Genomic DNA, 22,714 nt, shown 5'->3' with positions numbered 1-22,714 from the left:
GGCCGAGTCAGGATCTCTGCTAAGGCCGTCGTCGCCCTTAGTCCAACTCTGTGCTGCAGACGCCCACCCCCGCCCCTGGGCAGCAGAAAACGAATCACCGCGCTATCAGCTGCAGGTCTGGGTTGTTTCTGTGACCGGTGGGAAAATCAGCGTGACGATTCTCTGCCTTTTATTAGTCCTGGAAGCGCGTCGAGGAGCAACACCACGGCAGATTTCATGCACAACGGGGTTGAGGTTATGGTGGGACAATGCCATTGCTGTCCTCCCTAACAATCCTGACCGACCCGCTGAATCTGGCTTCAGAAGAAAGAGGGAAAAGAATCCATATCAGCCACTCGATTTCCGTCAGAAAATAAGTCTCTCGCGTTTTGAGTCTTTCCTGTGGAATCCAATCCATCATGCTACAGAATGAATCAAGGAGGGATATCGTCAGACAATGAGGACGACAGTTCCTCTTTTTCCCGGCAAGCATGGGGGAAGGCACTAAGGCAGCTAAGGTCAACACTCGGTCACTCAGACCCCTTCTGAGCCATATTGATCAGAACTGCTCTTTCCATGCTCCATAGGACATAGACATTGTCAGGTGCCTATCTACGAAACTCCGGTTTCCAGTTTAACAGCGCCGCAATTCGTCATCTGTCCTTCGGAACGTCCTCGTCTCTGAAGGTCTTGAAAGCAGGATATTCAGTCCAAGTAGGTTCTCAGAGTCTGGCTGATTAACATAACTAATCTAGTTACTGAGCCGTGGCCATTTCCATACGACGCCGTCTGATATCTGTACTGCTTATTTTCGACGCAAAGCTTTCGCCATCGGTTGTGGGAACCTCCCCAGAATGTAAGACATCTATCTCGAAGACATCGAGGCTTTTCCACCCATTCTTCGCTCGCTCGTCATTGACAGCTGCACCTCCCGAGCGAGTTTCCGCCGACACCACGAGAGCATCGATGCTTTCATCGGTGATCGTGGGTCCAAACGGGTCCGTGATTTGTACCAATTTCAGCGTCAAGCCACAACGGACCTTCATTAGCACATAATGGCCGTTGGGACCCGGCTGTGATACCCGCTCAATGCGCGGCGCACTTTTTTCCGGACGGCTGAAGTCCATAATGGCCAAAAGGAAGGACGAGGTGCTCTGACATCGGTCATCCCAGCTCTCCAGAAATTCAGCATACTTTTTGTTCTTCAACAATGCATCTCCTGTAACGCCCACAGTCAGATGTCGCTCAGGGATCGGATCAAACTCTTCCACGGGTTCCAGAGCCAACGCAGTGGCAGTGAGGAGAAGCTTATGTCCAATATGGAAGTGATCAAATGTGCCCCCTACGGCAACTGAATAATGCGGCGATTGAGCCTTAACTTCGGGGACTATCAATGTCGTGGGAGAGGGCCAGTCGGGTTGATTTGAGAGTGAATGCAAAGAACCAGCGTTCGGATCTTTGTTCTTCGAATAGATACTATCAAACGCTGTTGCTAGCTGCTGACCTGCTTCGTTTCCAGGATAGTAGATCCAGTCCCATAGTCGCGAAGAATTCGCCAGCGATGGCAAATCGAGGATCGGTCCATGTCGTGGAGTCTGACGATCCTCTGCCGAGGTTGTTGGGAAATCAATAAAGATTACCCGAGCATCAATGCCACCAGGGGCATCCAGCTCAATGCTGTGCTCCGCGCTGACAATTCCGATCAGCCTGTAGATATTTGCCAAGTAATGTTGAAGGCTTGGGAAGATCTTCGCCCGAGGTTGAGAGCTTCGTGAAAGTAGACCCGGTATGGAAATAGCGATGTCTAGAATTGCAATGCTATTAACGCCATTAAGCGTCTTGCAGAGTTTGGAAAAAACAGTAGACAAGGTCGGTTCATAAGCATCTTTGAATTGTTCAAACTTGACAGCCGGGGGAGGAGGGAGAAGCAGCAGAGCTGCGATCTCCTGGGGACCGTCATCGGAAGCCATTCTGAAAGGAATTGCGGGGGGTTAGACGAGGGGAAGATCGCAAAAGGAAGACGGAGATAGCGCGACAGATGATACACGCTGGGGGGTTATATATGCTGAGGAATTCAACTGAACATTTTTGAATAGACTTCTTGAACCAGCGAATAGCAGAGAACTAAAAGACAGGAACGCAAGTCCTGTGTTACCTCCGAGCAGGAGAAGTATGGCCGTCGGTCATGTCTCCTTCGAGAGACTCAACTCATCATCACGGCTGACTCAGCAGCACGAGACTCCTCCGGCGACTCTGGCGTGTCTCATCCTCGACCTGTTGCTGCCCAGTCGTTGCCATTCAGCTTTTCTTTACGGTCCCTGTGGGTTTCTTCGTACACTCCATGATGTGCTTGTGAAACACTACCAAGGTGATTTTTCTCTGATATGATCCCATACTGCAACACATAGGCTTGGTGCGGTCGGAGCTCCATACTCCTACCTGTACATGTCTCTCTCTCCCTCTCTTCACGGTAAAGTCATCTGCTTACCATGCTCTCAGAACTAGTCACCGGCGAGAACCTAGTGGGAGCTTTGGTTGTAGCGCAAGAACGTTGCGTACCGGGAAAGACGTTCTTCACGGATTCCTCAACGACTGAGCTGCAACAGCATGTCAAACCCCGCGCAACCCTACGAGCCCTCTCGACGGACGACCGTCTATAGCCGCCAGCCAGAGGAGCTTCATATCCCGTCCGGGGCCCAGACCAGTGCAAATATGCAGCGCCAATCCATGTCTCACGAATTATCGGCAGCTACTGAGCCCCCAATGAACAATCTCCCTTCCATCAACGTCCAGCCTTCGAGCGCCCAACCAAGTCACTATGGGGCCGGTACCAGCAGTGGCAGCGGTGCTCTCCCAGGAGCACTTCAACCAGGGAACGTGAACCGTCCTCCAGCAGTGTCTATGAACACAGCGCCTTCTGCGCTCCCAACGCTTACTCAACTGTCTACTCAGCTGCAACCGCAGGCATCGCAACAGCCACCACAACAACAGCCACCGACGACCCCCCGTTCGGGCATGGTCAATTCGCACGGTCATTCCAGATCCAGTCCTTCAAACCTCGAGCAACCCAAATATAGATCGCACGGAGTGACAGAGAATTCCAGATATGCATCATCACCTGGCGCGGGTTTCCAGCCTCATACTCCGCAAGGAGCGAAATACTCCCCGCTTGGGTTGGCCGATATACGTCCGTCAGGGGATCTTCTGAGCGACGCACTCCACAGTCCGAGCATGCCGCCAATTAATGGAGATACTCAGGTTCCAACGAACAGCAACTACATCGCTCCTTGGCCCGTATATGCAATGGATTGGTGTAAATGGCCAATTTCAGGAAGCTCGGGCTCCTTGGGCGGCAAGATCGCACTAGGAAGCTACTTGGAAGACAACCACAACTATGTAGGGACATGTTCTACATGCTTCGTCATCGTTTGGATTCATTCAACTGCTGACTAGAATCCAGATACAAATCATTGATACCCATTTGACGCAACCAGACCCGGATACACCAGATCTCGCGCCGGGAGACATGAAAATAGAGTATGTCAAAACCGCGGAAGCCACACATTCTTATCCCGTCACGAGAATCCTCTGGGAGCCGCCCTCATCCCAGAAGCAATCGACGGACCTACTTGCGACGTCCGGCGACCACCTACGACTGTGGTCATTACCCACTACCCAGCCCTTGCATAGCTCCAACTCGATCACACGTCCTGCAAATCAGCGGGATCCCCCGACTGCCAAGCTTTCCCCCTTAGCATTGCTATCGAATTCAAAGTCTCCCGAACATACTGCCCCTATCACCTCTCTCGATTGGAATACGATCTCTCCCAGCTTGATCATCACCTCGAGCATCGACACGACATGCACAATCTGGGACATTCCTACGCTTACAGCCAAAACACAGCTGATCGCGCACGACAAGGAGGTATATGACGTTCGATTCTGTGCGAATAGCGTCGACGTCTTTGTTAGCTGCGGCGCTGATGGTAGTGTGCGCATGTTCGACTTGCGCAGCCTGGAGCACAGCACGATTATCTACGAGCCGACTGAGAAGAATGACAAATGTATTTCGTCCACATTATCCTGGATGGAGTCATGCTGACACGAGCCTTCTGTAGTAATGAGCCCTGGAAACGGTAGCCCTTCAGCTCCCTCCAATTCCGTCTGGCCCCCGCCTCTTTTACGTATTGCAGGTGTGTATTCTTAGGCGCGTGCACGATGCAGACCATACTAAACACAAATTGCAGCATCACCGCACGACGCTCATCTCCTAGCAACATTTTCTCAAGACTCCAACATCGTCCGCGTGCTTGATGTCCGGCAGCCGGGCCAAGCCATCCTCGAACTCAAAGGCCACTCCGCACCCATCAACTGCGTCGAATGGTCCCCCAACAGACGGGGTGTCCTCGCCTCCGGTGCAGACGACTGCTTTGTCCTCCTGTGGGATCTGATCAACCAGCACAATGCCGCACCTGTGCCCCCCGTTGTGCACAACCCAGGCACACCGTCAACCACATCCGAACGAGGGCCAGCTGCGGCCTGGCAATGCGATTATGAAGTCTCGAACCTTAGCTGGTCGCCTCAAGGGGGGACGACCAGCTCCGGTCACCCGAGGGATTGGTTAGGAGTTTGTGGAGGCCGAGGCGTGTGGGGAGTTGCATTATGAGATGGGGACGGATAAGCGATCTTTTGCTTCTAGACAACTACTACTTATTCCCCTTTTGTTCCTTTTTCCTTACTTTCTCATCTTTCTTGAGTCTTGGTTTGCCTTGCTTATCGTTCTATCCGACGGGTGATGAAAAATGAAGTCATGCATGCCGGTATATGGAGCGAACTGGACGAGTGATGATTGAACGATTGACTGAATTGAATCAGTGAAAACATACAGACCTTGACTGTAACAGGGTGAGCGCTCATGTGAGGCAAAATTCAAGAGGGTATATAGAGATTCCTCCAATCTAAGTCTATTTACTTCTACTCCAGGTAGGTATGTAATATGTACAGTGCAAAAGGGAAAAAGCAGACCAAGCGGTTCGGGAATTGAAAATGCAACAGCCGATCAGTGGCTAGATTGAAAGACAGCATTAATGTGCTAGCGAATATGTGCGTTCGGCGTTGAATTCTGCTGCACGGTCATCTTGACAAGCACTTTATCCTCCACCCACCGGGCGAATTTGACGCTAGGGATGTCGACGGCGCGCCAGAAGATGTCGCCTGCCCAGAGGGAAACGGGCAAGCAAATGAGCCACCCGATGAAGAAACCCAGGCAGTACTGGAAATCTGTCTGCTTGCCGGTGATTTTCCAGATATTCGGCATGAGCGAGTAGCCCAGGGAATGCAGGATAGGGCCGTGGACGATGTAAAAGGCAAAGGAGATTTTGCCTAGGTATTGCGACAGTGGGTTAACAAAGAGCTTCTGGATATCCTTGGAGTGGTTTATGCTGAAGACGATCAGGACTGCGCCGAGCGTCTGCGGGAAGCGGTGGGGTTCGGGATAGGTCTTGGGGGTGATTCTCCACGTCCACGTGTAGAACGGGGTCCACTTGTAGCCTGTGTTCGGAGCGGACCCGAGATAGAGGCCGAAGATGAAGAGGGCGATCCAGAATTTGCGCCTTGAGAGGCGGGAGAGGGTGGGCCGGGTGAGGTGCATGGGTTTCTCGTCTGCGGATGGGCGCTCCCAGGTACCGTTGATCAGATCGGCTTCAGCCATGAGCATGCCGGACAGGAACAGGACGACGTCCCACCGGCCCCAGCGCATACAGAACCAGACTAGGCCGCTAACCAGGGAGAGGCGAGCAACGGCTGTGACGCGCGAGGTTGCGATGATGGTAAGGAAGAGGACAATCGAGCACCGGAACTCCACTGGAATCGTCCACAGGTGTGGGTTGTAATAGTTGTAGTAGAGCGCCCAGTTCCAAGGGTCCATGAGGTGCACCACCGTGAGGTACATGTCCCATAATTGCTTGGTAAAGGACTTCATCAGCGGAGGATGCTGCTCGTTCGTGCCGAGGACGGTGTGTCCTTCATTGAGGACTTTAAGCGAGTAGTTGTAGACGCCGAGACGGACGGCAACAAAGACCAGAACGATACCGACAATAGAGGGGATGTACAGCCGGAGACCGCGACGAAAGGTCGAGGACGCCAAAGTCGCCAATGTTTGCTCCCAGGAGCGAGTACGGATCATCTTCAGAGGCTTGTAGGATAGCACATATCCCGAAATCACAAAGAAGATAGCAACCATGATGTGGCCGGAGACCAGTAGGTGAACGATAGGAAGGTGAAGGATCCCATAGTTCTCATTATTGAAGCCCCACCCCACTGCGACTTTCCATGTGTAGGTGAAGAGAAAATGAAAATTGAAGACCAGCAGACAGGCCCAGCCTCTCAAGCCATCCAGCGCCGCGATCGCATGGAGTTTCGTGGGCTGGGGAGGCTCCCCACCCACTAGATGTTGCAGATAGCTTGGTGTGAGCGCGATGCCCAATCTTTTAAGCCAACGATCAAAATATTCCTGCCAGTGATCTGAGACGTGCTGTACGTGTGACGACAGCCGATCAGGACGTGCGAGCACATGGGTGGGGGTGTAGTCGGATAGATTTGTCCAGTTGAAGGACGACTTGCTTCCATAGGGGCCTGATTCTAGGTCATCGAGGGGAATCTCATGGATCGCAGGAGAAGGCCGAGTGTCATTGTCAGTCAGCGACATATCGTGAGAATGTTTGTATCAGGTATGAGTTTGTGCGAAGACGTTAGGGAGAGCCGGTGCTCCATACAGAGGTGGGCACTGGTATGGGGTCTGATTGCGCAATCAGATCGACAAGGCGATTCAGAACGATCCAGTCGTTTGAAATAATCGGGAAACAACGTTCGAACCAAGTCGTTCGCTTTAAGGTATTCAACAGTACGCGAAAATGGGTATATTTAAGATGCAGATGTGTTCCTTCAAGAGTCCATCAATCGACAATGCGCTGAAGCAAACGGGTAGACATTCTGGACACAGAGCCTCAATTGTTAGAATAGTCGCATGATCTCTGAAATTAGAGGGTCGAGAGACTCTCACCTCTTGTGTATCACCGATATAACGTGAAAAAGAAAGAAAGATAGCTAGGGGGCAAAGGAATGACTGAATAGAGAGAGAGAGAGTGATTGATAGCAAAGGAAGAGTTGGAGTAGAGAGAGGGAAGAGGACAAATCAGACAGAGCCTCTTTTAAGTTCCAGTCGTCAACTGGCGCCGATCACCAATCCTGTCCGCAACTCAGCTCCGATCCATGGTGAGGACACAGGGAGAAACGAAGACTTATGGGACTCCCTGTGGATTGATAAATCTACTGGATATCTTCAGGAATTGCTCAGAGAAAATCAATTCGATACGAAGTAGTCAGGAGATGCGACAGCTCTCGTTGTCCATCGCTCTCATAGCAGCAGCAGGGTCAACCAAACCAGCCAAACTTTTTCGGGCTTCTCCAAATTCTCTCCGTCTCATCCACTCCATCTCCATCTCCATCTCCGTCGTCATCGCACATTTGTTGTCCGAATTTATCCTCAACATCCAATCCAACCGTCCCTACAAAAGGCGCCAGAGTCATTCCTTTACTTTCATCCGTATCCCCCTCTCAATTCCTCTTTCCTCCCCTCCTTTCCTTTCGAACAAGACAAAGAACAGTGGCCCCTCGACGCATCCGATTGCGACGTCGGAGCCCCTGTTTTTTTATTTATATAACTTTTTAATCTGGATGTCTGGCTGGGTCATTTCATCTTCTTTATTTTGCCCTTTCCTCGCCTCAGTGTCTTCTAGTGAATATTGGCCATTATGGATTTGCGCACGATCATGAATAGCGATGCCACTGGCACCTCTGATGCTGCCCCTGCTCCGTCGCAGCAGTCGCTTTCTCGAACTGAATCTGTGTATCCTCCACGTCAAGCGCAAAATGTCACCGCATCGCCCTCGCCCTCGTCGCCTTCCCATCCTCCCGGGTTCCAACAACAGCCCCCTCAGCCGCCTCCATTGCAGAGGCCTCATGCGTCTCCAGAGCGATCGTCTTCCTATGGCTCAATACAATCGCCTTTTCAGTATCATTCGGCTTCTGCGCTGAGCGCCGGTGCGCAATCCCAACGAGGGCAGAGTCCGCCCCCTCCAGCTCCTCCATTTGCTTCCTCCGTCTCGCGTGACTCCTATTCTGCGGCCGCCGGTTATAACGCGGCTGCACCATTGGCCTCTCCATACACCCCGCAACCCGCGAGTTCTGCGGGCCCTTTCCCGGAGCAGCAACAGCAGCAGTCGTATTTCGCGCAGCAGCGAACCCAGTCCATCCAGTCTGTCCTCTCCCCTCCACCCGCAACCAACCACTCATTCCCACCCAGAGAAAGTCCTTCCTCAGCTGCTTCGCAGTCGCATCCATCACAACTGTTCTCACCCCCCGCGCATGGGTCGTTGCCTGGTACTCCGCGAGCATCCGCTACCACATCTCTACCGCGTCAAACAACGCCGTCCACACGTCCTCAATCCTCCGGCCATGACTCCCAATCACACCATGGCTCAAGCCCTTGGGTTGGCCCGGATTCCCAAGTCCACATGTCTCCAACTTCGATGCCAAGAGCTTCGCGTCAGGATTCAAGGCACCGGGAGCTGACCCCGCGACAATTTCCTCCAGGGGTTGACAGGCGAGCATCGGATGAAAGCGTGAGCCCCAAGACTGCCTATCCTGCAGCATCCCGACAAGGAAGCATGACCTCAACTTCCGAGCAGAGGTTTGCAGCTCAGAGCAGTCGCATCGGAGACGGCGCAACGAGAGAGAACTCCACAGCGTCAATTATGAATATGTCGCAATCGCCAGTTGCTCCTGTGGACGCTCGTACTGCGCCAACGACGTCTCAAACAAACAGCTCGCCCTCATCCCAGTCGTTCAAGCCCAACGCATCCCTCACCGGAGACGCATTTCCGACTAAGATGGATGTTACTCCCGACTTCAATTCCGATTCGAGTGAACGTCCTGCGAAGCGGAGAAGAAGACGATATATTGAGCCCCCAATCTTCGCTCAGCGGTCAGTTCGCACCAAAGGACGATGCCCGATGATCCCAAACCCACTCCCACCGATTCCCAAACACCTCAGAGACTCGCCCCGGAATCCCTTCAAAGCACGCCGACAGTCAACTCCTTCACAAGCGCCACCCGCTACAGTCGCGCCCTCGACCGCCGCAACAGCTGTGACCAAGTCTGAAACCCCACCTGTGAACGGCCCTCCAGCCGCCCGGTTACCCCCGGCGCCGGCTGCTCCGGCTCTCCCAGTAGGAAGCCTAGGGCCATGGGAGCCCTCGATCACCGGGTTTATACCTCACGAGGAAATTACCAAGCTGGTGTGCGACTTTTTGTTCCAACACGTAGTGCTCCGGAACGATGCTACTGCCGCACCCGCCGGCACAGCTGCGGCAGGCCAGGGTGCCATCATCGAGGTGGAAGCTAAGTTAGGACACCTTATCGACATGGATCGCGGCGAGAGACTCAGCCTCCCTATTTTAACGGAAAGCGTCATTAACAAGGAAAATCCTCGTTTTCGGACCGCATTCGAAAGCTCAATGACACTTGTGAGTACCAGTTCTACGTCTACCCTGAGCCACCTAATTAACAAGCCATTTAGTCACAACATCGGGCGATGAACAACTTTCTCAACGAAGCCGTGAAAGCATCTATGCCTCAAACAAACCAGGGCCGAATTCCCTTATCCTACGCACACAAGAAAGAGCGAGACACTTTCTATGAAATCTCCCCATCCGAGCTTCCGCCAGTCATCAGACAGAACCTCAATCCCCGTCATAAACCGAAGGTCCGCGTCACGGTCGATCAGCGCACTGGCGAGGTCCTCGCTAAGATCGTCAAATGCCGCATTGCAGACATGGACGTGCACAGTCCGCGCACAAGCGTCGATTGGCGAGTAAGCGTCAACCTCGAAATGAGCTACGAAGGCGACGTCAGCCATCTCCCCATGGTAGACAGCCGAGGCGGCCGCGGCGGAGACAGAAGCAAAGACCGCATGAGCTACAGACATTTGGCATACCAGATCGATCTGACCCAGGTTGCCAAATCAGAGGTAAGTCTTTTTTCTGGCACCTGTCCCCTACTCCTGAACCCGTTCTGACGATGACCCAGCCCCCTAGCAAAGGCGACTTCGAACACGAACTCGAGATCGAGGCCTCCGCCGCCGAGATCCGCCGTCAGGGCCAGCTAGCCATGGCCGGTGACCCGCAGAATCAATACGAAGATCTGGTCAAGGGATTTGTGGATAACATCCGCGTGCTGGCGCGTGCGGTGCCGCCGCCTTCTTGATATTCCATGCCAGGTCGGCAGGCTTCAAAACCACGTATCATCGCTACTACACCTTCCCCTTCCAGGTAGAAGAAATACAGACTACTACTACTACTACTACTCCTCCTCCTCCTCGGATGGAATTGCCTTAAGCCTTCTCGATTGTGTTAGTATATATCCCTTCTAGTTTTATTTTTAATGGCCAGGTCGACGAGTAACGGAAAGAGCCTGAAATCGTGACATGATATGACTGATACGACATGTCGAATATTCATTGCCCTTGTGACTTCATTCAAGGCCAGCATATAGATCGAGGCCCTTACAGCTGATTACAATCTATCTTCAATTTGACCAGGTGTACATGATATTGAGTCCCCCTGTTTGTATATGTCTAAAATACAACTATCGAAGTATGAAGTGAACTGACTGACCACGCATTATACATTGTCCATCTGTATTTGGGAAAAGATAAGCAAAAAAAAAAAAAAAAAGAAATAAAACCGGCAACGTAAAATACATTCCAAAAGATTCGCCTTTTTTGTGCGCTGAAAGCATGCTCTAAGGGCTGGGTGTTCCTTCGTCGTAGCGAGGCCCGCCATCCTCACCGTCCCCATATACTCCTGCGCCCGGGGTCGCCGCCGCACCACCCATCGCCGGCGTGGGTGCATCGTACGGACGACCTGAGAGGCCGCCGGGGGTCGGTGCATTGAAAACCCCCGGTGTCGGGGCGCTGTCAGCCCAGGCTCCAGGCGTAGGTGCGGAGGCCCCCGGGGTTGGTGCGGTATATGCCCCTGGGGTGGGAGCGGAATAGGCCCCACCGGGAGTGGGAGCGTCGTAGCCGCGAGAATCTCTATTCCCGCTTTCAGCCGAGGAGCTTGCAGACCAGGCCGGTGTGCGGCCGCCGGCGTTCGCTCCGCCCCAAGCTGGCGTTCGTGAGCCTGCTGCAAATGCATCAAAGCCACTCGATCCAGAGCCGGAGTCGTAGGGTGTTCGTGCGCCGGCGTTCCAGGCTGGTGTGCGTGAGCCAGCGCCTCCGTATGCGGTTCGACTCCCATCGTAGGGGTTCGATGTGCGCGATCCATCCATCTTCCATGCTGGCGTGCGAGAACCGCTGATGCCTGCCCAAGCGGGTGCTAAATACTAGTTAGCCCCAAACTTTCCACCATAAAACGGTATCAGAGAAACACTTACTTCGAGCCGAGGAGGCACCACCCCAAGCAGGCGTTCTGGATGAATCTGCCGCTGCCATAGGAGTACGTCCGCCTGACCATCCGGATGGCGGCGCTGCGGAAGCACCATATGGCACACGCTGACCTCCCTTTCGAGACATATCCAGCGTTTGGCCGGTGACAGGATCCTTGACGCTGAGTACGTCTTTCGGAATCGTCACCAGTTTGTTTCTAGAGTGAAGCTCCACACGCGCTTGTACATCTGTCGAATCTTTCACAATACCAACTAGACCCTTGTACGGCCCCTTGCGCACTTGAACAGTCTTGCCAATCAACCGGTCACGGCCAAAACTTTTGGGGGGCCCCATTGAAGCACCAGGAATGCCGTTTCTCATCAGCGCAGGATTCATCTTGGTGAGGTCAGGCCCAGTGGATCTGCCACCCTTGGCAGACACAGTGACAACATTGGTCGTACGGACCACGACGATACCTGAATTCTCTGCCTGTGCTTTGTTGTGCAAGAACAGGAACGAGCGATAAATGTGAAGAATGACGCCGCTCCTCTGGTCTCCATACAATTCCCGCACAGTATCGCCGATTCGAATTTCAGCACCATTGCGATCGGTGGCCACCGCATCTCGACGTGGCGTAATCTTGTTTGCGACCTGTGACGGAAGGACAGTGCGAATAGACCCGTTCTGGTCTAGAACCCTCAACGATTCACGATCGACCTTGACAACGCAAGCAACAGTGGAGGCACTGGGACAAGATCAGCGAATAAAGAACATATTAACCCAGTAAGAGAGAACTTACTCTAGTTGAACAAGGTCATGCACATCAAACATGCCCAACTTCCCATCGACACCAGTCTCGGCAGAGAGCCTGAGATCCTTGCTGAAGACGGTAATTTCCTGCATGCTCATGTCACTGAGCAGTGTCACAGTATCGTCTTTGACCTGTACCACCATACCCAGCTCATCCTGGTATCGACTGCCGCCAATGACCTTGACATGGTCACCTTCCCTGAAGCGCTTGCGAAGAGATTTGACTGGAGCTTCAATCGTCTGCCCGGCCAATTCACCTTCAGTTACTTGCAAGGTAACGATGTCTCCGCGAGTCGAAGTGGTGCGACCGACCAAGCCCTGCTGCTCGCCTCGGAACACCTCGACTGGGTCACCAGGAAGATATGATTCCTCGGCCGTCGAGTTTTTGAGCGTCTCCGCAAGTGATGCAAGGTCCAAGTTCGAGGTACCGTCATCAGAGCCCCGAGCGAACATCGTAACCTCCTCGAGACGGGGGTTGACGTTCTTCGTGATAAGATGCTGTACCTTCATGTCCTTGATCAAGAAACCGTCGATATAAGTCTCACCAAGGTAGCTCCACGACTTTCCGCCCAAGCCAGACGTAGCTGACAAGTATTTTCCATGTCGTTTCTTCGCTTCAGCCTCGCTGAATAGCCGCTGAGGAGGCCGAGGTCCTCCTGAAGCCATGCCTGGGCGTTTTCTCTTGATGTCGACTACAGGAGCTCCACTGTCTTCATTCAAGCCATAGTCTAACCGCGGGACCAAGCGCACTGTAACCTCCAAGCCGTTTGTGTCCACTTCTTCAATTTGGGCCAGGTCGCCTTGGTATTTGCCGCGCTTGATGCGAACCCATCCGCCAGGGTTGAGCTCCTCGGATTTCTGAACTCGAAGTAAATCGGGCATCTCTCGAACGGGAACCAGGATCATCTTTGTCCGTGGATAGACGTTTGACATATCTTCCAGCGCCTCCATCACATCAGCCTGCCTGCGCGCTTCGACGTAGATGTAACCACTCATGGCACCCCCACGCTCAAACGCGGAAATGATCTTGATGGGTTTCCGAGAGCCAGCTGGGCGCTCTTCGATCCGCTTTTGAATCGCAAATACGACTTCACGCTCCTTGCCGGCTTTGCAACGGACACCCCAGATACTGGGATCATCAACACTGGGAAGAAGCAACCGCTTGGGCACGACGACTGCATCGGTGGCGGCGGCGCGGTTTCGGCCATAACGTTCTTTGAGCAACTGCGCCTGCTTCTCAGCATCCATACTGGCCTCGAGTTCACGCTGGCGATCTAGTTGTCGATGCCGGCGGTCGTCTGTCTCCGCGCCAGCGGGGAGCGCATCCAGATCATCCGGGTGCATCTCTGCGCCAAACTCCATCTCATCCTCCTCGTCTTCAGCTTCGTCCTCTTCCTCGTCGACACCGGCCTCCGTATCGATGAGAGCATGCACGCCACCCAACCTCTTTCTTCGTTTTCTCGGACGGCCCTAATTGTAAGACAGCCAAGATTAGATCTGCCATCAGCTCGGTAAGGAAGCCACATCACTTACCGACGAGACGTCTTGCTCATCTTCGTCTTCATCTTCATCTTCGTCGTCCTCATCCTCCTCCTCCTCCTCCTCGTCCTCCTCATCATTTTCACCTTCTTCCTCGTCGTCTCCTTCATCTCTCTCACCGCCAGCGTCGGCCTCATCCGCATCAACGTCTTCCTTTACGTCATCTTCACTCCCCTCTCGGCCGGCCCTCTCGGGCTTAACATCGGCATGGTCGTCCTCGTCTTCCTCTTGCTCGTTAATCCGGCCGCGACTCGTAGACTATTCCAAAGAGTGTGAGCGTTTGTACCGATCCCAGCCAGTAGATCTAGTATACACGCACCTGTGGCTTGACATCCTCCTCATCGGACTCTTCCGCAGGCGCGGGATTAAAGTCATCGTCCTCTTCGTCGGACCCAAAGTCCTCGTTCAAAAAATTCCGTGACATGTTTTAGGTTGTGGCGTGGATGTTTGTAATGAGGCTGACACGTTGAGTAAATTCGCTAGAATTCCACAATGAATGTCGAGAGCCCGTAAGTTGATCCCCGATATCGAGAATAAAACACAAGATCGCACTGATCTCCTCTCTAGGCGAAACGAGGTGATTCCACAATCGAGCTCGAGGTAGACGAAGGGCGGGAAAAGATCCAAAGAGGAAACAGTTGCTACCGGGGGGTATCGACTGATGTAGATAGAAAGTAGGCTAGCTCACAACCGGGAAAATAGAACGTCCGGTCGAGGTCCAGAGTACTCCGTACGAGAAGGACAATGATCAAAAGCTCAGGGTGTCGAAATCGGCCAGACAGTTGAGCGGCAACTTCCCCGTTCGTTCGCCGACTCCGCGACCGCGACGAAATGGGGTTCCTGCCTTTCCGGGACGGAAAATCGGTCTGAAAGGTGAGAGAATGTGAAGTATACAGCTGCCCACCAGAGTCTGATGGTGCGAGCAGCTACTTTCGTGAATCGGCAGGGAAAGAGTTGGTTTGAGCCCCAAGGCGAGGGAACTTTGAGGTGGCAGCGCAATAAGCAGAGGGTGACTGCGCTTGTGGTTTCAATGCGCACCCGGAGTCCCCTCGGTCGGAACTCAGCAACACAACAGCAGTCGATGGATTCATCAACATCTTTTAACTCTGGACTTCGAGATTCATATTACATCTAAGCTTTCTTCTCTACATCATTAAAAAGCATAAAGCATTGTCTAGCAGTATAACCCACTTTTTTAAAAATTATTTTATCGGATCTTAGCTGGTCGTTGCAAAGGCTTGACTGTCGAGCATATGAAGAGTTCATGAGTACTTCCTCAGGCATGGTCTGGAAAGGTAGAATCAATTGATATTCCTATATGTACAAACCCACCGACTGGAATGCGAATCAAAGGCAATGCGCAACTTGGAACAGAGCTAGAACAAAAGGTGGATATCTATGTATTTTGCAATCTCATATCCAGGAAAAACTAGAGCTTCATGCCAAACATCTGGTGCACCCGCAAGCTCTGGCGCACGCTGAGGTCCAACATGATCTCCTCGCTTCCACCAGGGATAGCGTAGGCACGAACATCACGGTACAAGCGCTCAACCTTGCCACCCTGGCCTCCGCGGCTGTAGCTGAGACCTCCGAAGATCTGACTTGCCTCACGGGCGCAGAATTCGAAAGTGGTAGTCGCCTGAGCCTTGAGACCAGCAATGGCACCACCCAGCTTGAGCATCGCTTCGGTCTCCTCCATCGACTGGCACTGATAGATGATGTTCTCCAGCCAGTTGTAAGTTGCTTCGATCTGGCGAGCCATGTGTGCCAGCTTCATGCGAATGACAGGGTGGTCAATGAGCTTCTTGCCGAAGGTCCTGCGCTTGTGGGCGTACTTCATGGCTTCTTCGTAGCATACACGAGCGAACCGGACACACTGAATGACGATACCAATTCTCTCGTGGTTGAAGTTGGTCATGATAACTAGAACGTAGTCAGTATTTGTGTTTTGGGGAACTTAGAGGTAACAACTCACCCTTGAAGCCCTGGTTCTCCTTGCCGATCAGGTTCTCCACAGGCACCTTGACGTCCTCAAAGGTAACATAGGTAGTGCCACTGCTCCACACACCCTGGCAATCCATCCGTCTGGTGCTGACACCACCCGCCTCTCTCTCAATCAAGAGAACACTGATGCCGTTCATGCCGGGCCCGCCGGTACGAACAGCAGTAGTGAAGTAATCAGACCAAATACCATTGGTAATCCACTTCTTCTCACCATTGACGATATAGTGCTTGCCATCAGGAGACAGCTTGGCTTCGCATGTCAAGTTGGCAACATCACTGCCCGCATCGGGCTCGGTAATGGCGAGACAGATGCGCTTGTCACCGGCCAGAATGCCAGGCAGGATTCTGTCAACCAGAGGCTTCTTGCCGAACTTGACCAGAGGCGGGCAACCGATACCGAAGCCACCAATCAAGTTCCAAACCAGGCCACCACTGCCAGCGCGGGACAATTCGTCCGTGAGTAGCATCTCGTGGAAGAGATCCCAATTCTCAGGCGCAACCGACTGGACCCTGTTGCGAGTGTGTTGGGCGGGGTACTTGGTCCCCAACAAACCAGCAAGGTATCCTCTCTCACCCATCTGCTTGTAAATGCTGTCGGGCACCTTCTTGGCCTCATCCCATTCGGTAACGTAGGGCTCAATCTCGGTCTCCACCCATTGTCTGACTTCGGCGCGTAGGGCTGCGTGAGTTTGGTTAAAGTAGGGCGAGTGGTACTGCAGTCATTCAGAAGATCAGCGGGACGTTTCAAAAGCGTAGTAAGGAGGATACTTGCAGAAAGAACATACACCTTGGTACCATGAAGGGTCCGCGAAGGGAACCAGTTCACCGTAAGGCTCCAGGGGCTCGTCGGACTTCGCAGCAGCGACATCAACCGGGGCTGCAGCTTGAGGCCGGGGCGCCTCCTTCTTAGCAGGAGTAGGGGCAGAAGCAGCCTTCTTAGAATCTAGAGAACCAATCTGCAGCTGGCCCTTGTACTTCTTCAGGATCCCCTCATTGTGGTATTTCCAAAACTGTTTCGAAGCATCCTTGCCCGCCACTCGGGAGAGAACTAGATGCGCACTGTCAGCGCCGGTGCTGCTATTTTTCGACTCTAGCATGTGACAACGACGTACTCTTCTTTCCACCAGGGTGATCGTCCTGGAACTTGGTCAAGTCATACACATCCTCATCGATGATAACCCACAGGTTGTCTGGCTTGTTATGCGACGCCACGTCGTCCTTGGAGAATGTTTTGGACATGATTGTCTTTATAAACAAATGTTATGAGCAAAACGAAAGTATAGATACAAGCCTAGTGTATATATGTCTGCAACCCACGCAGTTAGATCAACAAGCTATCTGGGGTATGGGGCAGAGTGTGGTCAAAAAAGTGAGGGACAGGAAAACAATCCGGGGTAAGACAAGAAGAGAGGATTCGGGGATAGATATAGGTCTAGGAATTTCGGCACAACGAGCGGATCCCTCCACCTCGGAGCTCCAGGATATAATGAGGATGAGAAGTGATGATATGCCTGCGCTATCCAGCACAGCCAGTAAATGGCATGAAAAATGTACAAGTAGTGGATATCGTTTCGGAGGAACCGCCCAAAAGAGCCCACTGAGCCCGGTTCTCAAGGTATTAGTGCTTGTTATTGTCGGTAGATTTATTGATGACAAGTAGAGCAGTAGTGACACTTGCAGGGTGGTATTTGGCCATCTTTCACATGCGCAGGCCAAAAAGCAGCCATGGTGATTGATGACTGGCTGGCTGCCATGTCCCCCCAAATATCAACTGCAGCACACACGCGAAACACCTCGGCCAGATGATGCTCTGCAGGGTCATCCGCCGGTGATTGTGTGTCGTGCTATTGGCTGTTGACCGTCCGCCTGCGTCATGGCCGCACGTGTGCCGATCGCCCATATTGGGAATCTGCCGAGGTAGTGGCCGGCCACACGTGACGTCGCCTTAGTCCAGTTTGAGCAATCAGCGCGAAGTCCCGTCTCACCAGTCTCGAGGGGGTACTGTTCGGGTACTACTTACACACAGGCTGTTTAGGAGCACCTCCCATGTGAATCCGCTCTAAGATTCTGAGCCGCTCATTTTCATCACTGGTTCGGAGACAAGGATCATAGATCAGGAGGGCTCTCTTCGGCCGGTCCATATCACCAAGATTTATCCGATGGGCTGGTTAAAAGGCCCTATGCATGGGGTTTCTTAATTTAATACTCCACAGTAACCGTTCGTGGCTGCATAGAGGCATCTGTTGCGAAAGATAGATGGTAAACAGGTCTCGAGTTAAAGCTTTCTTTGATACACCCCTCCAGCTTCTTAGTGCTTAGTGCTGAACGATGCAACCAAGATGCTGCATTGCGAAAAGCATCACATACCATCATGATCTACAAAATGAACTGGCTAAGGCTTGACGTCCAAGTTGCGAAAGTGTAAACCTCAAGCACGAGTGGTGCTCACTCGCTGAAAGTAGAAGTGAAATCATCATTAATCTAGTAGTACAACCGCCGTGTAGACATGCATCAATATGCCTGCGTTTACTCCTCCATGCCTTCAGACTCGTACTCAAACTCCTCCGGCACGGGGGCTTCCTCGCCACCTTCTTCATCCTCATCCACAGCCGTTAGGACACCAGCGGCGGCCGCTGCCCCTGCGGCTGCGGTGGGATCCGCACCCAGAGGCATCCGACCAGCATCGCGCTGGGGTGTCTGCAAGGCTGCGGCGCCAATGGCGGCTTGCAGCCGATCTTGAAGCGATTCCGCGGTTGCTGCGGGTTGTCTGACTTCTTTGCTTGCTTTCATCTCGATTGTTTCACGAGGTTCGTCGGGATTCTTGTCCAACACGACAACAACTCCTCCAGTAGGCTGTGGGTACATAGTTAGCAATTTTCTGGGATGGACAGAAATGTGATTTAAAACCTACCCGTTTTACCGGCTCGTACCGTGGGTCTGGGAATGTGAGGTACTTGAGCTGAGCAGGAAGAACCCTGGACATGTTTTCGAGTTCATATCCGACCTTCTCCCGCTCCGCTTTCTTCTTCGGACCTTCGCCAGCGCCCTTCTCTCCTTCCTTCGCCTCTTCCTCAGGCTTCTCCACACCTTCGTCGGTCTCCATCTTCTCGGGGAGCTGGTCCGACACTTTAGGTGTCGTGGGCGTCTGGTCAACATCCATGCTCTCACGCCGTTGTTGTTTCTCACGACGTTGAGCGCGACGCTTCGCTTGAGCAGTCGTCGAAAGTACAGCAGTCTTGACTTTCTCAGGCGCCTCCTCAGCCTTCACCTGCTGCTCTGGAGGGTAGTCGAAAAGACTAGGTCTCGTGTTGCTATGGAACTTGAAGAAAGGAACTTCAAGCTTCTGATCCACGCCGATGACTGCAGTTGGTGTGAAGCTGAGCGACAAGAAGTGAGTGAGAGGGAACCAGTACCAATACTGAATGAAAACGGCCGCTCCAACGATTCCGGGCATGTTGAGGTTGCCTGTCTGTGTCTGCAGGCTGATAGTGCAGTTCCGACCACCGGCGTCGATGATGCCAAGAGCCACAGCGCAGCCGAACTTGGCCATGGCGTCTTCGTGCCTGTCTCCAATCATCTTCATCATGGCTTTACGAAGACTGCTGACACGGGGGTTCATAGCCTCGTTCTGCTGAACCAAAACCATGGCCAAGGCGATCAAGGCGCCCTGCCTGACGAAATCGGTGGAATCCTTCAGCATGGGCTCCAGAAGGTCGATCGCCTCGTCCAACCCGGTACCAGCGCAGGAGATACCCAGCGCCATCGCCGCACCATATCTCACATGGGGATTATAAGATTCGGACAACAGCTCAACCATCCGAGGCACGCTCTGGTACTTTCTGAACAGGATGAAACCCAAACTGAGAACTGCCACACGACGAACGTCATCGTTGACATCGCTAACGGCAACGTGCAGGAGCCTGCGGACAGCTTTGTTGCTGCCAGTACCGCAGTAAGCAAGAGCAATGGTCATGATACCACCGTAACGGAGGGTCGGGTCAGGGTCGCCCAGAAGGCCGTTGATCAGCTCATCAGCAGCCTCTTGGCGGCCATACATGATCAAGGCCATACCCATGGCCAGACCACGAACAATCTTCTCATGCTGCGTATCGTGAGCATACTGAATCATGTCCTCAAGAGCTCTCATGTTTCCGGTTCCCAGCATGACCAAGCCCATAGCCAGACCAACGGCCTCACCGTTGAGTGCCGAGTCAGTGTAGAGCACGTTCCGAAGATCCTCGTAAATACCATCATCGCCAGTGGCCATGCCCGCAACACCCAATCCTAGCGCTCCACCGTGCTGAACAACCTCCTCCGTAGCCTTTTTGAAGTGATCCCGAATCATGTCAACAGCCATTCCACCATGGTTAGCATAGATCAGTCCAAAAGCGTAGAGTGATCCACCCTGGCTGTAAACGGAGCCCGATCCGCCAACACCAGCAATATGCTCCCTTGGGAGATAGGGTTGCAGCAGCTTTTGGCCTTGGCTCAGATTACCACGGTGAATGACACCCAGCGCGGCAGTAGCCGTGAACTTGGACCAGTTAACAGCCTTGCCCAGCCACTCCAGATTGTCGCGGAAGAACTTGTCATGTGTCGTGCCAGCATGCATGAAAGCATTGGAGAGAGTAACGGCTGTATGGAAGATGGAGTTCCGAGCCTCCAGACTATCGCGGACCTTGTTCAAGATGGCAATGTCGGCTTTGTTATTCCGGTAGAGGAACTCGAGATTGAGTTGAATAGACTTTATACCGTCGAGAATCTCGAGTATATTCTTGAATGCTGTACGCGCTTCATCCGATAACTCCGCCTGGGCATCGTTCGATCCAAGAGACCTTGATTGCTCCGAGCTGGACTGGTCTTGCAGCAAAGGATCAGACTCCTTGGGCTCCTCTTGACTCTCGGTTTTACTGCTGTCGGCTTGCTGTGCTTCGGGTACAAGTTCGGCAATTTCTTCGCGAACCTTCTTGAGGAATTCTTGAGTGCTATTGTCGTAAAGGTCAAAGGAGATCTGGTAGGCAACGGCAAGTGACCTGGCATCACCCTTCTCCACCAACTGTCGAAGAATGACGGACGCCATGGAGTGCTCGTTGAGGAAGACAACACATTTAGCAATCGAGAAGTAGTCCGGAGCAGGAATTTCGTTCAGGAGTTCGAGAATGAGTTTCAAGATCTAACTCAGTTGTTAGCGGAAAACGGCCTGACAACGGCGAAATAAGGGGGGAAAAAAAATAGATAGACATACTTCATTGCGAAAAGCCCGCTCCTGCACGATTCCCATGCAAATATCCAAAACGTACTCCATGAGCTCTTCGCTTCGGCGGGATCCACCGTGTTTCTTCTCATCCTCGCTTGCCCGGACAATAGTCCTGCGGAGCACGTCCAAATTCTTCGCTTCGATGGCAATTCCGATGACTTGACGATAACGTTTTTGGACAAAACATTGCTCGAACAAACGCTCAATGACAGCTTGCAGCTGGCCCTGAACTCCCCGTTTCAAAACCAAAGAGGTTTCATCATGCTTGACAGACACGTCTTCTCCTCCCGGATGAGCGGCGTCCAAACCTGGCACTTCTTGCCGAGACAGCAATGACTTTGACGGCAATGTGGACTGCGAGAATGGTGTGATGGGAGATGTTAGGCTGGCGGATGTGCTCGTGGCTCCTTCACCCGATGTCGGGAATGAATTGTTCAAGTTGGCAGACGAATCGCCTGCGGCAGGTCTTTGAGCAGCGGACAGGGAGATAAACGTATCGACACATTTGGCTTGAGAAATCTTAGGTCAGTCGAAAGTTACATCAGTCGGAGGAGTGCTGCCAAAATTACCGATGATTGTCTCCTCAAACTCGCCACAGTTCTCCAGCTTGAAGAGTTTCCCAGCGCCGAGAGCGAACACCATGCTTTCGTTGTATTCTTGAAGGTGATAGTAAACCTTCGCTGCAACTAAAGCGGCGAGCTCTCGCTCTGGGAAAGACTCATCTTCGTATAATGCCTCTCTAAAGGTCAAGAGTCGGTTAGCGACAAAGAATTCTGGCAGGAACTTTTTCAATCATGATGTGGAAATGCGATTCTATGCAGATAATAGATGGATGACGAACATTTGAGGCACTGCGTCAACAACTTCTGTCCAGAGGAGGTCGATTTGAGAATCGAGGGTCTTCAGAGCGAAGACTCTCAACTCCGGATCGGGTTCAGAGAGAAAGCCAACAAGACCGGCGGCCGAAGCAAGTCCGACCATCTTTGAAAGATTTGTCTTGCTTCCAAGACCGGCTTTTCGTAGTTGATGGAAGGGGTCAGCTTTGCTATCGCGAGAGATGAGGCGATAGCTTCGAGATGGAGCTTCAGGACAAGTGAATCAGCTCAAATCTAGGGCAAAAGTATTCGGAAGAAGCACATACCGAGTTATAAAAATTTACAGAGAGGCAGTAAATCAGAAAAAAAGCAGATAATGGGTTGCAGATGAGAGAAGGAAGCTGTGAGTTGATTAGGAAGCTTCCGACAGCAGCCAGGCACACGTCAACGGTTGAAGCTGACGAAAGGCGCCCGTGGTTCCTGCAGAAACCCCTAGAGTGATCACGTGGTTGTATGATGGAATGGTGAACAGGTGAGCAGTTGGCGAAAGGAACAAAGCCAAAATGTCAACATGACCACCTTCGCAGATGATCATTCTTTCCTTGCGTTGTTTGGCGTTCTGTGGTGTTAGGGTCCCTTTTTTTGTTTCCTGTTTCTTCTGGTTTGACATCCATCGAAGGCAATATTTCCCCCTCTCTACTGAAGCCTAGCTAAGTCCGGTTTTAAATACAACGCGCAGAGAGTAGTAGTTCACCCTCTTCAAATGATCACATTTCATCTTCTAAAATGTCAGCCATTTTTCTTAAGAACGCGAAGCAGAATTTG

At 52.5% G+C, this 22,714-nt stretch overlaps 7 protein-coding genes across 7 annotated transcripts; 2 read left to right on the top strand and 5 right to left on the bottom strand.

Annotated features, from left to right (window-relative positions):
• Positions 1 to 734: 734 nt before the first annotated feature.
• Positions 735 to 1,949, bottom strand: ALT_5332 (putative pantetheine-phosphate adenylyltransferase; the record flags this gene model as incomplete). Its single annotated transcript, XM_033555221.2, has 1 exon — positions 735 to 1,949. One exon carries the CDS (start codon positions 1,947 to 1,949, stop codon positions 735 to 737), a length of 1,215 nt encoding a protein of 404 aa, XP_033411112.2.
• Positions 1,950 to 2,586: 637 nt separating this feature from the next.
• On the top strand, positions 2,587 to 4,645 carry ALT_5331 (putative WD repeat-containing protein C17D11.08; the record flags this gene model as incomplete). The annotated part of the gene is made up of 4 exons (XM_033555222.2): positions 2,587 to 3,375; positions 3,440 to 4,043; positions 4,098 to 4,172; positions 4,227 to 4,645. The coding sequence occupies 4 exons, from the start codon at positions 2,587 to 2,589 to the stop codon at positions 4,643 to 4,645; spliced, it is 1,887 nt and encodes a 628-aa protein (XP_033411113.1).
• A 426-nt stretch (positions 4,646 to 5,071) lies between these two features.
• ALT_5330 (acyltransferase family protein) lies at positions 5,072 to 6,685 on the bottom strand (the record flags this gene model as incomplete). The annotated part of the gene is made up of 1 exon (XM_033555223.1): positions 5,072 to 6,685. One exon carries the CDS (start codon positions 6,683 to 6,685, stop codon positions 5,072 to 5,074), a length of 1,614 nt encoding a protein of 537 aa, XP_033411114.1.
• A 1,105-nt stretch (positions 6,686 to 7,790) lies between these two features.
• triA (mRNA triphosphatase) lies at positions 7,791 to 10,302 on the top strand (the record flags this gene model as incomplete). The annotated part of the gene is made up of 3 exons (XM_033555224.2): positions 7,791 to 9,563; positions 9,617 to 10,066; positions 10,126 to 10,302. The coding sequence occupies 3 exons, from the start codon at positions 7,791 to 7,793 to the stop codon at positions 10,300 to 10,302; spliced, it is 2,400 nt and encodes a 799-aa protein (XP_033411115.2).
• A 537-nt stretch (positions 10,303 to 10,839) lies between these two features.
• Positions 10,840 to 14,237, bottom strand: spt5 (transcription elongation factor spt5; the record flags this gene model as incomplete). The annotated part of the gene is made up of 5 exons (XM_033555225.2): positions 10,840 to 11,414; positions 11,473 to 12,209; positions 12,264 to 13,744; positions 13,808 to 14,071; positions 14,133 to 14,237. 5 exons carry the CDS (start codon positions 14,235 to 14,237, stop codon positions 10,840 to 10,842), a joined length of 3,162 nt encoding a protein of 1,053 aa, XP_033411116.2.
• A 1,005-nt stretch (positions 14,238 to 15,242) lies between these two features.
• Positions 15,243 to 17,056, bottom strand: ALT_5327 (putative acyl-CoA dehydrogenase; the record flags this gene model as incomplete). The annotated part of the gene is made up of 4 exons (XM_033555226.2): positions 15,243 to 15,736; positions 15,789 to 16,530; positions 16,603 to 16,865; positions 16,930 to 17,056. 4 exons carry the CDS (start codon positions 17,054 to 17,056, stop codon positions 15,243 to 15,245), a joined length of 1,626 nt encoding a protein of 541 aa, XP_033411117.1.
• Positions 17,057 to 18,343: 1,287 nt separating this feature from the next.
• Positions 18,344 to 22,055, bottom strand: ALT_5326 (proteasome regulatory particle base subunit RPN2; the record flags this gene model as incomplete). Its single annotated transcript, XM_033555227.2, has 5 exons — positions 18,344 to 18,670; positions 18,729 to 20,990; positions 21,063 to 21,583; positions 21,644 to 21,813; positions 21,916 to 22,055. 5 exons carry the CDS (start codon positions 22,053 to 22,055, stop codon positions 18,344 to 18,346), a joined length of 3,420 nt encoding a protein of 1,139 aa, XP_033411118.1.
• Between the last annotated feature and the right edge of the window lie 659 nt (positions 22,056 to 22,714).

Source organism: Aspergillus lentulus (genome assembly GCF_001445615.1).
Source record: "Aspergillus lentulus DNA, contig: Alt09, strain: IFM 54703, whole genome shotgun sequence".
In the NCBI taxonomy this organism is placed as follows: domain Eukaryota; kingdom Fungi; phylum Ascomycota; class Eurotiomycetes; order Eurotiales; family Aspergillaceae; genus Aspergillus; species Aspergillus lentulus.
Note: the sequence above shows the minus strand (reverse complement) of the source record. Positions and strands in the feature narration are given on the sequence as shown.